The following is a 16509-nucleotide window of genomic DNA, read 5'->3' on the forward strand; positions in this document are numbered from 1 at the left end:
ATAAGAATCTAGTCCTGAACTGGGAGAAGTGTCATTTCATGGTTCAAGAAGGGATCGTGCTTGGCCATAGAGTGTCATCTAAAGGAATTGAGGTGGATCGAGCCAAAATTGCAACCATAGAGAAACTACCATCTCCAAAGAATGTGAAGGGAATCAGAAGTTTTCTGGGACATGCTGGATTTTATAGAAGATTTATCAAGGATTTTTCTAAACTCTCTAAACTTTTATGTAATCTTCTTGAGAAAAATTCTACATTTGACTTTAATGTTGTTTGTTTGTAGGCCTTTAATGCACTCAAGGAGAAACTAATTTCAGCACCAATTGTGATTGTGCCTGATTGGAGTCAACCTTTTGAAATTATGTGCGATGCAAGTGACTTTGCAATTGGAGCAGTGTTGGGGCAAAGGCGAGACAAGCTGTTTAGAGCCATCTATTATGCAAGCCGGACATTGAATGAAACGCAATTGAATTATACGACAACTGAGAAGGAGATGCTTGCTGTGGTGTTTGCTTGTGACAAATTTCGGTCCTACCTCATTGGTATAAAGGTGATAGTGTTCACTGATCATGCAGCACTTCGCTATTTGTTTGGCAAGAAGGATGCTAAGCCTAGGCTAATTCGCTAGATCCTACTTCTTCAAGAATTTGATTTGGAGATTCGAGACAAGAAATGAAGTGAAAATTTAGTGGCTGACCATCTCTCTCGGTTAGAGCAAGAGGAAGAAAAAACAAATTCAGTGGTCTAAGAGGCATTCCCTGATGAGCAGTTGTTTGCATGTGAGATCAAGCTTCTGTAGTATGCTGATATTGTTAACTACCTAGCTTGTAAAGTTTTACCACCTGATCTTACTTACCATCAATGTAAGAAATTCTTGCATGATGTGAACTATTATCTTTGGGATGAGCCTTTGTTATTCAAAAGATGCTCCGATCAAATCATTAGAAGATGTGTGCTAGAAAAAGAGATGCAAGACATCCTCCATCATTGCCATTCATCATCATATGGAGGACACTTTGGAGCCATCCGTACAACAGCTAAGGTACTTCAAAGTGGATTTTTTTGGCCTTCTATTTTTCGTGATAGTTACACTTTGGTAAAAACTTGTGACCGGTGACAACGTATGGGAAATATTTCAAGGCGTCATGAGTTACCACTGAAAGGTATCTTAGAAGTTGAGTTGTTTGATATTTGGGGAATAGATTTTATGGGGCTTTTTCCTCCTTCTTTTGGTTTTGCTTATATCTTATTAGCAGTTGACTATGTGTCAAAATGGGTGGAAGTAATTGCTACAACAACAAATGATGCAAAGGTAGTGCTCAAATTTCTGCACAAGAATATATTCACAAGATTTGGCACTCCACGAGCTATTATTAGTGATGAAGGGACTCACTTTTACAACAAGTTGTTTGAAAATCTTCTTTCTAAATATGATGTAAAGCACAAGATAGCACTTGCTTACCATTCTCAAACTAATGGCCAAGCTGAAATTTCAAATAGAGAAATCGAGAACATCCTTGAAAAGACAGTCAAAACCAATAGAAAGGATTGGGCGAAGAAGCTTGATGATGCTTTGTGGGCATACTGTACAGCCTTTAAAACACCGATCGGGATGTCTCCATACTGATTAGTGTTTGGAAAGGCATGTCATCTTCCTGTAGAGTTGGAGCATAGAGCTTATTGGGCTGTAAAAAAGTTTAACTTTGATTTGAAGGCAGCAGGTGAAAAGCGACTTCTTCAATTGAATGAGATGGAAGAGTTCCGGAATGATGCATATGAAAATGCAAAGATCTATAAAGAAAGGACGAAGAAGTGGCATGACAAATAGATTCTTAGTCGAGAGTTTGCTCCAAGACAACAAGTTTTTACTCTTTAATTCACGACTCAAACTCTTTTCAGGAAAGTTGAAACCAAGATGGACAGGTTCTTATACAATTCATGAAATTTTCTCTTTTGGAGCAGTAGATTTGAAGGACAAGACAGAGAATATTTTCAGAATTAATGGTTAGAAATTGAAGCACTACTATAGAGAACAAATGAAGATGAACTATGCATTTATTCCTCTTGGAGATCCTAATTGATGATGATTGAAAAGTCTGGCTATAGACTTTAAAACAAGCACTTATGGGAGGCAACCCATAGATCTTTCTTTCATTCTTTCATTTATTTTATTATCTTTATTTATTTAGTTTTAATAAATTGGTTTTTGATGCAGGTTTATTTAGCATGAATAAAAAGTTGAAAAATTTTAAACGTCGGAAAATTCATCATGCAACCAGGGAAGTTCCTTTTATTTTTTCAATCCTTTTTACTTTTGCATTACAATGAGGACATTGTTTAGTTTAAGTTTGGGGGTATAAACTCCTATAGTCATTTGATCCTCTTGTTTTCTAAGTCTTGGGTTGTTAATGGGTTGTTTGATTCTCTTACCAAGCATACATTGAAGTAAGATTGAATTCTCTATGACTCTGAAATTTGTGATTGAAGATGGTTTTGAGAAAAATTTTCAAAAATTTCTTTTATGTCAAGTGGAGTTTTGTGGGTACTTTGGTTTAAATATTTGACCTTGAACATAATTGAGCACATAGTCGTTTTTCTCTTATTCCATTTTGTTTATGAAGAGAAGAAGTTGAATTAATTGAAAGAGGGAAGTTCGATTTTGCTTTGCTCTAGAATTCGTTGATGGGTCTTTGAGGCGAAATTCTAGTTGAAACCAAATATTAGAGAAATGATCTAGGCATTTCTTTGGCATAACCAAAAAGCTTTCCCAACCGTCCTAAATATCATACCATCATTACATGGTGTGTTTCCATAGTCAACCCCCTTGAGCCTTCATAAGCCTTTATTTATTCTTTGAACTACATAAACCATGCCTGCTCTAAGCCTGACAAATAATAAATCTACCTTGGATAGTTTGAGAAAATACTTTGGTGGAGAGTTACATTTAAAAGAGAAAATTGGTTCATGATGAACCGTATTATGTTTGCTTTGTTTGATCAAAGAAGAAGAAGAAGAAAGATAGTAAAAGTGAAAAAAAAAAACAAAAACAAAAACAAAACCAAAAGAAAAGGAAGTCACTAATCGGAGTATGTGTCACCTCAGATTTTGTTAAAGGAATTGTTGGTATTGCTTCAGTGATTACAGCAACAATAATGCCACAAGTATGAGCATATTGCCAAGAAAGAGCTATGATTTGAATCATGTGGGTATCTCTTTTAGTGTTCTCTTCACTAAGTATTTTTTCTGTTTGCTTTGATTTTTCATATCTAGTTCTTTCTTAACCCTTACCCTGTGTCCTATCATTACAACCTTATTAAAGACCTTTTGATCTCTGATTTTGGTCTTAACTACATTAGTGGAGAGGATTTCTGAAAATTGGACTTATGGGGTTAAGTTTTAAGAGAATTCTTCTGATTTTGGTTGTTCTACTTTTATCTGAGTTTGCAGATGGTTTGAGGTTAAATTGACTATAGCACACACACACTCAAGGTCTTAGCTTTAGATTGAAGTAAACGCCTAACTCTTGCTTGACAAATTGTAAAATTTTTGATTGATTTTCTTGCTATCTTTGATGTTAAAAGAGTAAGATACTAGTAATGAAATCTAAATTCATAAAAGCTTGGTGAGTGATGATACTTCTCTTTGGGATTGAGTTGATATGGCCTAAACTATCATTTGCTTTTCTTTTTGTTTGAGGACAAACAAAGTTGTAAGTTTGGGGGTATCTGATGACTTGCAAAATTTCGTATTTCAGATTTTACAAGATCGTTTGAGTGGAGGCTTTTGACCGCTCGAACTAATTCAGACAGATTTAAAGGCTCGACTGTCGCTCCACAGTGAGCTCGAGCGGGTTGCTGGAAAACAAAGATCACTCGAGAGGAGACATTGGCCACTCGAGCGAAATCAGGCAAAGTCGAACGCTCGACGTGCGCTCGATAGGACGCTCGAGCAAAATCAGGCAGAGTCGAACTCTCGATGTGCGCTCGACACCCCGCTCGAGCGAACATCGTATTTTGATAAATTTAAGGTTTTCCGCCGTCACACCATATAAAAGGAATTTTTCACTCTATGGCCGCAGTGGTTGACTGGAGAACACTTTTTGGGACAGAAAAACACAGTTAGAAGGATTCAATTCATCTATTTTGGAGAGGGAATTCCATATTTTGCACGTACATTGGAATCATACACGAGCACAGATGGGAGAAAAGCATTGAATCATTTCCTTGAGTTTTTGAAGACGAGTTACAACTGCGAGGCGTATTTTTCAACGTTTATTTTCTTTCAATATTCTCAGAACAATTATGGTGAATTCGTTTATGTTGAATTCCATTTCTAGCATGAGCTACATTTTATTTATTCTAGCAAAACGATGTAACCTATTTCCGAACTATGCTTGATTGTCTATACTAATTTAAGGCAATTCTCTCTTTGTTTATCTGATTTATTATGAGTTTATTGCTTCTAATTAACTGGCCATTGATTAGATGATATTTAATCTTGTGATTTGCTATCGAAAGAGAGAATCATAGGGTAGATCTTGAATATTTCAGCATAGGTAAATATAGAGATCGAAAGACTTATATGAACCTATATAGTAATTAAATCATTGATCTTATTACTTTCTTGATTATTTAATTTGCATATATTTGTGTGAATTGATAAACAAGAGTCATTTCCAATTGACTATCGAAAGAGGCTTTTGGATGAATTAGAGATTTGCTAATAGACGAAAAGAATTAAATTAAATTAGCTGGATGAGAAAAGCATAGTGAAGAATTAGGTGAAATTGATTTCCTAGAAGTTTTCTTTCCCATTAATTTGATCTTTGAACGTCAGTTTTATTTCCTTTGTGTATTTCTCTTTGAGTTGATCTTAATTTAATTTGCAACTACAAAAATCTTAGTGATTCCTCTAAATAAAATCGAGATTAGTATAATTTTGGCATTTGGCAAAAGTAAGGTACCGATCCTTGAGGACGATCTTTTCTTATCACTTTATTATAAAACTACGATACTGTGCACTTGCAGTTTTGCACCGCTCACAACCACCAAAAGCTAAAATTTAATTTGGCCTTTTTGGTGTTCTACCGTCGTTTTCGCCACTACCCATGGCCAACCGCCATTTCTTTTAGCTCCACCAACACCTCTAAGGTCTTTCCTATCAATTCCAAGTCTTAGTTTATTCCCATTCAAAAGTGTGTATTTTGTGATCAACGGCCACAATGCATTTTGCACTGTTATATTGCCATGCCGTTATGTTTTGTACCTCCGTGATCTTTCGAAAAATATTTTATAGTGTTGTAAGTATTTTTCAAACTTACTTTAAGATTTAAATATATTTTTACATTAACAATAATTGTGATTTGGTTAGTTATGCCTAACTAAGTCCGACGAATTGGAAGTCGGTTGGATTAGAGGACGGAGTTGTGTTTGTTGTTGTTGGTATTTTTGTATATTGTCGTAAGCATTGCATAGTACATGCATATTCATGTTTGAAAAGGAAAACTGGATTTTCGTATAATTGCATGCATGTACATGTGTTGGAAATTGAAAACTGGGTTTTCAAACAAGAAATGATTTTGGGTATATTTGAATGATTGGATTGCTTGATTAAGTTAGAGGTACTATAGGGATGGTGGTAAGCAGGGATAGTGGTAGAGTCCCGCCTGCGATTCCCTCATATGGTTCATGTGTAGGGATGGTGATAAGTATAAATGGTGGTAGAGTCTTGCCTGTGATTTCCACCTACCATGCTCTGATGGTTTGGTTATTGAGTCATTTTAATGGATTGGGTTTTTGGGCCAAAATAGAAGAATTTTGGCGTGCGTTAGAAAAATGATTATTTTCTAGAAATGAGGATTTTCGGAACATATGCATATGGCATCATGTTCATGCATTTGATTATTGCATAAATATATTTTTATCTTGAGATTTGTTTGGGGATCACTCGTGGATTGTGATTTATTTCCAATTTTCTTTATTGTTTTTATTTGTATTATATTTATGCCGGTTAATTGTAATATTTTTGGTAAGCTTATTTTTAAGCGAACTTGTATTAAAACAAATTCTGATACTTAGTTGACTGACTTTTATTATCCGTTACGATCTTTTAATGTACACGTGTTGTATGTACACACACTTGACATTTGGTGATGGGATACATGACTCGTGTTGTCATCATCCTGACGCCTCGATTTCCATGTGTCCGTATGTGGGAGTTGGGGGTGTCACAATTTCCATCTAAGTTTTTAACACTGTGGATATAGAGGAACTCCTCAACCTATAAGATCAGAGTATTCCTCCCGAATGGCTTCCAAAACCTATTGTGACCTACACACCATGCCATTAAGATCCTTCAGACATTAGGAAGAAGCTAAGAGGGAGTTGGTTCCAAAAAATTGAGCACATCATGGACATGATGATTGAATGGCAAATAGAGCCCCATCAAGAACATGGTCGAGGATGAAGCCACTTGGGCGGCAAAGCCCTTAGGGTCAACCATCCTATAGAGAGACTTTGACAAATCCAATGCCACAGATCGATTTTTCACAAAGTCTAAGTCAACACTGGATGTAGTAGTTGACCACTTGTACCGTTCAAAGTCAAGGGAACGGTGCAAACCAGTTCCCCCAAATGATTGGAGGAATCGCACGGTCAGGAAGACTAAGAACTATGGATGCCAAAGTAGGAAACCTTGTGGAAAGCCATTGAAAAGGAAGAGCTTGGAGAGAAAAGAAAAGTAGGTCGAAGAATAAAGGGATTAAGAAGAGTACAGTAGTAGAGAGCAAGTTAGTGTTTAAGGAGGAATGGAATGACAAGTGATGGCGAGAGAAAAAGGGGGGTGTAACGGATAAGGCATCGTTTGACTATCCCCCAATTAAGAAGAAAGACATGTTGAGAACGAAAAGAAGACAAGAGAGATGAACGGGTTCCTCAATATGCACTACGTGAAGAGATGCGAAGGTAGAATGATGCACACCTCATACATGGTAATATGTGTCAATAAACGGTTGCAAGTGGAAGAAAATCTAGAATAACTAAGTAACATAAGGGAAAAAAAAAAATCAACTATTTATATCGCATCTTATTCCCTAGACATTCCCTAATCTTTGTAAAAAACAAGAAATGTATTTCATAGCACTAAGCAACACATATATTGCATAGGCAACTCATATTTCTTTAGGACGCTATATATATATATGAGTAATGTTATATAGCACATTCTCATATCACTTGTATCTTATTAAATAAGATGTAGTACATTCATACTGTTGAATGATAAAAAATTATCTAATAAATAATTATTTAATGATGATAAATATCTCACATCTTATTTAGCGGAATGAAAGTGAAACAGTAGTCTTGTATATATTATTTTCCATTTATTACATGTTTGTTCAAAGTTGAGAAAGAAGGTTGACCATGGCTGGACGTGGTCGACAAATAGCATGCAATGGTCGAGCCTTGGTCAAGGTCAGCCCAACCCCTTCACTCATGTCTACCATTACCTCATCAATCCTCTGCCACTCGAAGCACTGTATCAGTGAACCCAAAGCAGAACCAAGCATCCAAATGGCCAAACCTTCTCCGGGACAGCCCCTCCTCCCTGATCCAAAAGGCATGAAACTAAACTTAAACTCATCTTTCATCCCTCCAAAACCTTTAAACCTCTCCGGCTTGAAATTCGTGGGGTCCTCCCAAATTGTTGGGTCATTTTGCATGCCCCACAAATTCACAAGTAGTGTAGTGCCACCAGGGACGTGGAAACCACCCACTGGGCAATCCTCCGATGACTCGTGCGGCAAAAGTAATGGCCCTGCTGGATACATGCGCAGTGTTTCGTTTATAATGCAATGAAGATATGGAAGCTCAGCCAAATCGGGTTCATCAAGCAGGCGATCAAGTCCCACATGATTGTCGATTTCTGCCTGCGCCTTCTTCAGAACATCTGGGTTGTTGAGCAAAAGTGACATTGCCCACTCCATGGTGCCGGCCGAAGTGTCGGTTCCGGCTGATAAAAGGGCCTATACATGTACATATTTCAAGCTCAATTATTCTGTGCTTATGTGTGTAATGATGGCACTTTTTTGTTAGTGATAATATTGCGCGGCGTAGATAAATATCTTTTCATGAAATAGACAGTATCAATTTATACGGAATATAATGATCAAATATTCCACACACAGTAAGCTAAATGGATATTATGTCTTTCAGAAAATAAAACAGACGCCAATGTATACACTTAAACCGAGATATTTTGTGGTATGGAACTTGTATTATTACGTTTTGTCATCTTATAGATGGTAACAGTCTTGACTTACACATGATCACATATATTTCTTCTATATTGATGGTACTCAAATCGCGGGATAACATGTAAAAAACAACCGTTTGTCCAGTTTTCTCCTATTTTATTTCCTTTGAAGTCCCAAGAAAGTTCAGTTGTCAGATGCTTATCTTTTATGTTTTCGTGACATTTGTTACTGTAGAAATTAAATAAATTAGTGATCTAAATGACTAGATTTGCCGTAGTTATAAAATTGTCTCTTTAAATTTAAAATTATCATCTCATTATTATTATTTTTTAAAATTTTTATATAAAATATAATAAATAATTTGATTTTTTTAAATTCTTAAAAATAATATTAAAATATACTTCATCCTCAAATTCAAAATTCTAAACTCAAAATTTTTCAGTAACCAAACCGAATATAGTGTTCTGGACTAAAAAATCTCGTTAATGTCAAGTATATTGCCTTCTCAATACTTACCAGCATGATGCCTTTGATAATCTCGTCCTTGTAGTATTCAGGTTCTGATTCTTGCAGATCCAACAGAACTCCAATCATGGTCTTCTTCCTTTCCTTAGCCTTTTCTGCATCTGCATCACATCCCATTCTTCTATGCTCCTCTATCAAGCTCTGCATGAATCTGTCTCTCTTTTCCTTCAATACAATCAAACTCTTCTCCATCCCACTAATCCCAAACCAGCTCAACATCGGCAAAAAATCTGCGACATTTGTCACAGATGCCAACCGAAATGTTTCAGACACAATATCCCGAAACTTGCAGACTTGATCTTCTTCTGCTTCCGCCGTGCTACCCCCGTAATACCGCTTCCCAGAAATCATCCTCATCATGACGTTAAGCGTCAGCTGAAAGAAGGCTGATTTCAGATCATGGACTTGAGTCTGGTTTTGATTCTTATTAGTAGGCAAGAGCCGGCGAAGGAGCGAACGAACCTCGTCGGTGCGTATATGGGAGAGCGTTTGGAGGCGGTGGGAAGAGAGAAGTTCGAGGGACAAGATACGGCGGAGGTTTCGCCAGTGATCGCCGTAGGAGGCCGATCCAATGGAGGTGAAGTTGTAGCCGAGGTGTTTCCCGGCCAGCAGGCGAGGGCGGTTGGCAAAGATGATGTCTTTGGTGGCGAGGCATTCCTCGGCCGCGCACGGGGAAGAGACGACAAGGACTGGTCGAGAGCCAAAGCTGAGATAAATTATGGGACCGTACCGGTTTGATAACCTGGTTAGAGTGCGGTGGAGGGGTTTCTTTAGGAGGTAGAGATGGCCAACAATGGGTAGGGTGGGGAAAGGGCTTGGTGGGAGGTTTTGGGTCTTGGAAAGCAAGTGCTTGGCTATGACATAAAAGGCTACGAGGAGAAGAACTTGGCAGAAGATGATCATGGTGTCGAAGGATATATATTGGGTCGATGGATATGAAGGTTAGTACGTGTTTGTGTGGGGAGGAATGAAGATAAATAGGTATGATATCTAGATCTTGACTTTATAGGTAAGATAAAAGAGGAAAATTTGCAGCTTCTTTCTCGTCTTCTATTTTTTTATGAGCTCTCAATTTTGGACTTTTGGTAGTATTACTCTCAAGATAGTTTTTATTAAATTAAAAATAGTTAATTGTTTTTTTTTTTTTTTTTGAAAAACAAGAAGACATCCTAATTTTATTAATAATCTTCACATATAGCGGAGAAACATAATATTACAAACAAATCTAGGGTTGCAAAAGTCCCTAATCAAGATTGCAAAAAAGTCCTATGTTAAGATTTACAATATGTAAGCAATTAAAGCGGTAACTATTTACAAAAGAATAGAGTACTATATAATACCAAGAGTAAAACTTCTATTTTCACCTCAAGTTTGGCAAACCAGATTTATCAATATCAAAGGAGTTCTTCTAAGGACAGTCGGCAGCATAATGTTGGTGCAATCGGCTGATCTGGCATAATGTCACATCTTCCAATTTAATTATTAAAATAAAAGCAAAAGCTTCGGCTTTTACCTTCTTTGCTCAAACAGTATCTATCAATGGAAACATCATAACCAATACGAACACAAGCCATTCTCAAATGAACTTCTTTCTTAAAACTTCCCTTATTCAAACAAAAAGCTTGAAATTAGAAATCCAGACCCACCATTACCATAAACAAAAGACAGTGGCAGTATCTATTAGCCTTTACACTCACAAACAAAACTCAACTTCTAGCATATATAGCTTAAAGAAACAAAAGACCCAGATGCTAGTATAACTTAACCACAAAATACACAGCTCAGAAACAAAGGACTTTGAATCAAATAGGGTTGAGCAGAAATCCAAAAATTCGACTCCAACCCCGACTCCGCTCCAGCTCCGACAAGTCGGAGTTTTTTTCCCGAGAAAAGTCGGAGTCGGAGTCCAGTCAGATCAGACTCCGATCCTCCGACTCCGACTCTGACTCCACATCCGACTCCGCTCTGCTAGTGTACATATTTTGTAATGTGTTTTTCTATATAGTAATCATATAAATATAAATATAGTAACATCATTAGTTAAATCCAATAATATACTAGCAATTAGCACTAGTTATTAGTTATAAACTTATAGTAAATAAGTTAATAAATATTATTAATTTACTATATACTAATAGACTAATAGTATTAGACTATTTGTATATAGTAAATTACTAATATATATAATAGTATACTATTAGTTGTATATATTAAATTAATATCTTTAAGTTATTATCTATTAGTAATTTAGTACTAGTGTAGTGTTATCACATATTATTAGTTACTAGTTATTACATCTAGACTATCTAGTTATAAGTTATTAGACTATAGTAAATAAGTTAATAAATATTACTATATATTAATAGACTAATAGTATTAGTATTAGTGTATTACTAATATAATATATATATATATATATCTATATAATAGTATACTATTAGTTAATATATATTAAATTAATATCTTCTAAGTTATTATCTATTAGTACTAGTGTAACTAGTGTTATTACATATAATTAGTTACTAGTTATTACATCTAGCTATTACATATTTGTTATAGACTATTCACTATAGTAAATAAGTTAATAAATATTACTAATTTACTATTATACTATATACTAACTTACTAATAGACTAATAGTATTAGACTATTAGTATATAATAAATTACTAATATAGTGCAATAGTATATGTAACAGCCCGCTAGAAATTCAATTGTGAAATTTCTATTAACTTTAGGAACCTCGTGAAAATCCCATAAGTTTTCACGAATCCATTAATCGTATAGGTTTTTGTCTAACTACATAGTTAGTGTTATTATTTACTATGGTATCAGAAGTGTGTTTTTGATTATTGGAGATAGTTAGAAGTGTCAAAATGTATTATGGTTTGTGCCATTAGACTCGGAGGGTTATTTAAAGTCTTATGGCACAATAACATTTTTTTCATATTTTCGGACAAAACGTCTGTTCAAAACTGTAGATATTATTGGATAAAAAGAAATATCTTGAGATAATTTTCGTGAATATTATTAGGTAAAAATATTTTGAGTTGATTTTTATAGATATTATTAGATAAAAATATCTTAAGTTGAGTTTTTGTAGATATTATTGGATAGAATATTATGAGATAATCTTTTATAGATATTTTGGGTAGGAGAAAACTACACTCAACTCTCAACTCCAGCTTTATCATCTTCCTTATCTCGTCCATAAGTAGCTCCAGCCATTACCTACAAACTTATCTTCATTTATACGTTCCCTTAAAAGAATATCAAATACTTTCTCTCGGACAGCTTTTAGGAGTTCTTTTGCACACCTATTTCAAAACTTTTATAAGTGTTTTATCATAAAGTCTCCTTCATATAAGTTGTTCCTTTTTTAGTCTAGTTTACATGGATATATTATTTGCCCCATTTGAAGATCATTTGGTCAGTCAAATATTATATAAACTATAGAAAAGTCATTCTGGGAGATAAACTGGAGAATATGTTATAGTTTGGAGTTTTTGACTAAGCTAATTGATAGATATTGGTCTGAAATTTTTATGGAGTATTGTTAACATGTATATGTGACTATTAGTTGAGGATTTTTGCATGATTAAAGGTTTTGATGAAAGATTTTCTTAGATTTAGAAACTGGAAGAAGAAAAACAGTTTCTGTTTTGAGAAAGTTTAACTCTTTGGTGGTCTAAACCTATTCTAATGACTTTAATAATTTTATTGGAGGATCTTAAGCATATTATATACATGTTATATTATTATTTTGAAGATATTTGATATTAGTTTCAAAGATATGAAATTTTATGCAAAGAGATATTCAGATAAGCCAAAGTGTGGATATTCTTGGCTAAATTTATGTTTTGGTTAATTTCTAACCATGTGATCTTGAATTAGAAGCTAATATATGTTTTAGGACATCTTTTTAAACCATTTGATGGTTTGGTTTGAAGATCATATATTTATAAGTCATAGATCAAGAGATTTATCAAAACTAGTTGAGGAAAAAGTTTCTATTTTTGGATTAAGTGTAAAACCAAAAACTCCAAATGTTATTTTGTGATTTTGGTGACTTTAGTTTGATGATTTAAAGCATGGTTGATGTTAGGATGATATTATGAATATGTTAGAAGTAAGATTTGATTTTTGAAATTCTTGGAGATGTTTTGATTTAAGGTCAAAACTTGTGATTCAAGTGCTTGGATCTTTTTACAAAAAAGTTTGGTGTTAATTATTAGCTTTTTCTAAATGAATGTTTTAAGTATGGTTTTGAACTTAGGATTGGAAGATGTTTGTTGCAAAATTTTGGTTTAAACATGAGTTTTGAAGTTGGAAGGAATTGTAACAAAAATCAAGGGAAATGGCCTATGGATGTTTCGGCCATAGTGTGTTTTTCATAGTTGTGTTTTGTTTTAAATTTTTCTGAGTTGATATTTAAGTTTAGGACAAAATTTACATAAGGAATGTAAATTTTGAAAACTTTTGGAGTTAGTATGCAAAATCCTTAAGTTATGGGTAAAACGGTCATTTTCCCACTTGTAGAGAGTAAAATGAAAATTTTACTCTTTAAGTTAGTATTTTCCATATTTCAAATTATTAGTGATTTAGTTCTAACTTTTAGAATCACTAATTACAGTTTCTCGTGATCACACTTGAAGTTTTATAAGAAATGCGAAGATCGAGGTAAGTTAGCTTTTAACTTACTAGCAGTCTATTATGTATGTGTGCTAAGTAAAGGAACTACAGAGTATGTATGTGTGTTATCATATATGTCATGCCATGCCAAGTTATCACGTAATTTGTCTATTATACAGAATTTATTCTGCCATCAATTTTTTATCTGTTACATAATATATTCTGTCATGTATTACTGTACCTTACAAGTACATCATGCTAAGTATGTCATCTATTACATGTATGTCAAGTCATGTAATATTCACTGTTGCAAGTATGTCATGTTAAATATGTTGTCTATTATATGTTATGCCATGTTACGAAATGTTTCTATCTCAAGTTGATCATGTATTTCAAGTTATGTTCAAGTCACGTTATGTTACGTCAGGGCTTAAGTCATTTCATATTTCAGTCACGTTTCATCTTGATTACTTATGTATGGGGTCACAGCAAATGTGGCGTATGCACTACGTGAGACACAGCAATTGTGACACGTAGAATATATGGGACTACAACAACTGTGGAGTATGTATTTAAGTAGTTAAAGAATAAGTTTCCGTAGAATACATGGGGCCACAACAACTGTGGAGTATGTATTTACACGTAAAATACATGGGGCCACAACAACTATGGAGTATGTATTTTTCATGTTAAGTCAAGTTTGTATAGAATACATGGGGCAATAACAACTGTGGAGTATGTATTTACACGTAGAATACATGGGGCCACAACAACTGTGGAGTATGTATTTTTCATGTTAATTCAAGTTTCAAAGCAAGTTCATGCTAAGTGAAGTTTCAGATCAAGTTCATGTCAAGTCAAGTTCAGTTCATGTTTCAATTTAAGTTATGTCAATTATGCTATGTTGTACGCCAAGTTATGCTTTAATTACTTATGAATTTGATTATGCATTTATGCTTTTACTATCATCCATGCATTATTAGCTTGTGTGGAAGTTTTTTGTTAACTTACTGAGATTTGTAATCAAATCTCACTTTGGTAGTTCCAACTACCATTCCTCCCGAATGGTAGATCTTGTTACAGGACCTGAAGGAGAATCAGGAGCTGATCAACTAGACACAGTTGACTAAGCGACGGTGCGAAATAAATGTTAATATAGTAATTAACGTAAATTACTACTTGTATGATTGAGTTACATCTCTAGTACTTTTTGGATCATAACCATTTTGGACTAGTGTTGTGATCTTAGTTGTTCAATAGATTTTTATGTATGAAGTATGTTTTAAGCATTTGGGATATTTTCAATTTGGTGCATAGTATTGCTGAAGAAAAAATTTATCCGCTGCGAATATTGCATATTGTTAGATGCATGTTAGGAATATTGCATCTTATATATCATGAACAGGGGCAGGTAACCTTGTGTTGTATGTCTCGACGCTTCAAATATCCGTCCGATCCCAAACGGAATTTGAGGGCGTCACAGTATACTATTAAGTTACATATATATTAAATATATATCTTTAAGTTATTATCTATTAGTACTAGTGTAACTAGACATATTATTAGTTACTAGTTAGTAGTTACTACATCTAGACTATCTAGTTATTAGACTATAGTAAATAAGTTAATAAATATTACTAATTTACTATATATTAATAGACCAATAGTATTAGTATTAGTATATTACTAATATATAATATATTTAATAGTATACTATTAGTTACATATATATTAAATATATATCTTTAAATTATTATCTATTAGTACTAGTGTAACTAGTGTTATAGACATATTATTAGTTACTAGTTATTACATCTAGACTATCTAATTATTAGACTATAGTAAATAAGTTAATAAATATTACTAATTTACTATATATTAATAGACTAATAGTATTAGTATTAGTGTATTACTAATATATCATATATTTAATAGTATACTATTAGTTATATGTATATTAAATTAGTATCTTTAAGTTATTATCTATTAGTGCTAGTGTAACTAGTGTTATTAGATATTATTAGTTACTAGTTTTTACATTTAGACTATCTAGTTATTAGACTATAGTAAATAAGTTAATAAATATTACTAATTTACTATATATTAATAGACTAATAGTATTAGTGTTAGTGTATTACTAATATATAATAGGATATATTTTTACTAACTTAAATATATTTTTACTAACTTATTAATTTATTTTTACTAACTTATTAATTTGTATTTGTAACTTACTTTTTTTTCCCAATTTTTTAAAAGTGAAAAGTTGAAAACCCTAATGGGTTAGGCTGAAACGACGCCGTTTCAGCCTAACCCATTAGGCTTCCCCCCCAGCCCGATTCCCTCCCCTCCCCTCCCCTCCCTTCCCCTCCCCTCCCCCTTCACTGAAAGTCTGAATCATTTTCTTCCTCACTGCCTCACCTCTCATTTCAACCTTCATCGACAAAACCCTCACCTCTCATCTGAACCCATGCTGTGCCGTCACCCCTTCGACCTCCGTCACCCCTCTGAAAGCCCATTCTTTGCAAAACCGAGGTGCCTCTCTCTCTCTCTCTCTCTCTCTCTCTCTCTCTCTCTCTCTCTCTCTCTCTCTCTCTCTCTCTCTCTAATTTGTATATCTTAACTATTTTTACATTATTTTTGTTTATTTTCTTTATAGTTGTGGATATTAGGTTTGTTTGTTTGTTGGAATCGCTGGATAGTTGTGGATTTTAGGATTGTTGTGGACTATTTATGAAAGGCCATGGGTTTTCTTCATGAGAGATGGATGGGGGTCATGGGTTTAAGTATACAAATGGTAGGAATTTATTGAAGTATGGAATTTGTTGGAATTTGTTGTTAGGATCTACTATGAAATACACTAAATGTTGTTAGGATCAATCTCCTTCAATAGCCCTTGATGATCTGAAATGCTATTATTTGTTTTTTCCCATTCCTCTAGTAAGCACTAAGTAGATTCGTAGAAGCTTTTAACCCAATAAGCACTGAGTTCGCTCGAACTCAGTGTCGAGTGGCACAATCTGCCTGAGTTCACTCGAGTTCAGTGTCGAGCGAGGGTCGAGCGGCACACTCTGCCTGAGTTCGCTCGAGCTCAGTGTCGA

The 16509-nt window shown here is 34.3% G+C and overlaps 1 protein-coding gene across 1 annotated transcript; it reads right to left on the bottom strand.

Moving 5' to 3' along the window:
• Positions 1-7026: 7026 nt before the first annotated feature.
• LOC122295807 (cytochrome P450 81Q32-like) lies at positions 7027-9753 on the bottom strand. The gene is made up of 2 exons (XM_043105062.1): positions 8769-9753; positions 7027-8021 (listed from the first exon to the last, which is right to left on the bottom strand). The coding sequence occupies exons 1-2, from the start codon at positions 9678-9680 to the stop codon at positions 7395-7397; spliced, it is 1539 nt and encodes a 512-aa protein (XP_042960996.1). The 5' UTR covers positions 9681-9753; the 3' UTR covers positions 7027-7394.
• Positions 9754-16509: the final 6756 nt, after the last annotated feature.

This window comes from Carya illinoinensis, chromosome 15 (genome assembly GCF_018687715.1).
Source record: "Carya illinoinensis cultivar Pawnee chromosome 15, C.illinoinensisPawnee_v1, whole genome shotgun sequence".
NCBI classification, from domain to species: Eukaryota; Viridiplantae; Streptophyta; class Magnoliopsida; order Fagales; family Juglandaceae; genus Carya; species Carya illinoinensis.

Excerpts from the sequence above, each read along its gene's own strand:
- LOC122295807 (XM_043105062.1), bottom strand. The coding sequence starts at position 9,680 with ATGATCATCTTCTGCCAAGTTCTTCTCCTCGTAGCCTTTTATGTCATA. Across the intron at positions 8,022-8,768 it reads TTATCAAAGGCATCATGCTG|GCCCTTTTATCAGCCGGAAC; the intron begins GTAAGTATTGAG and ends GTACATGTATAG.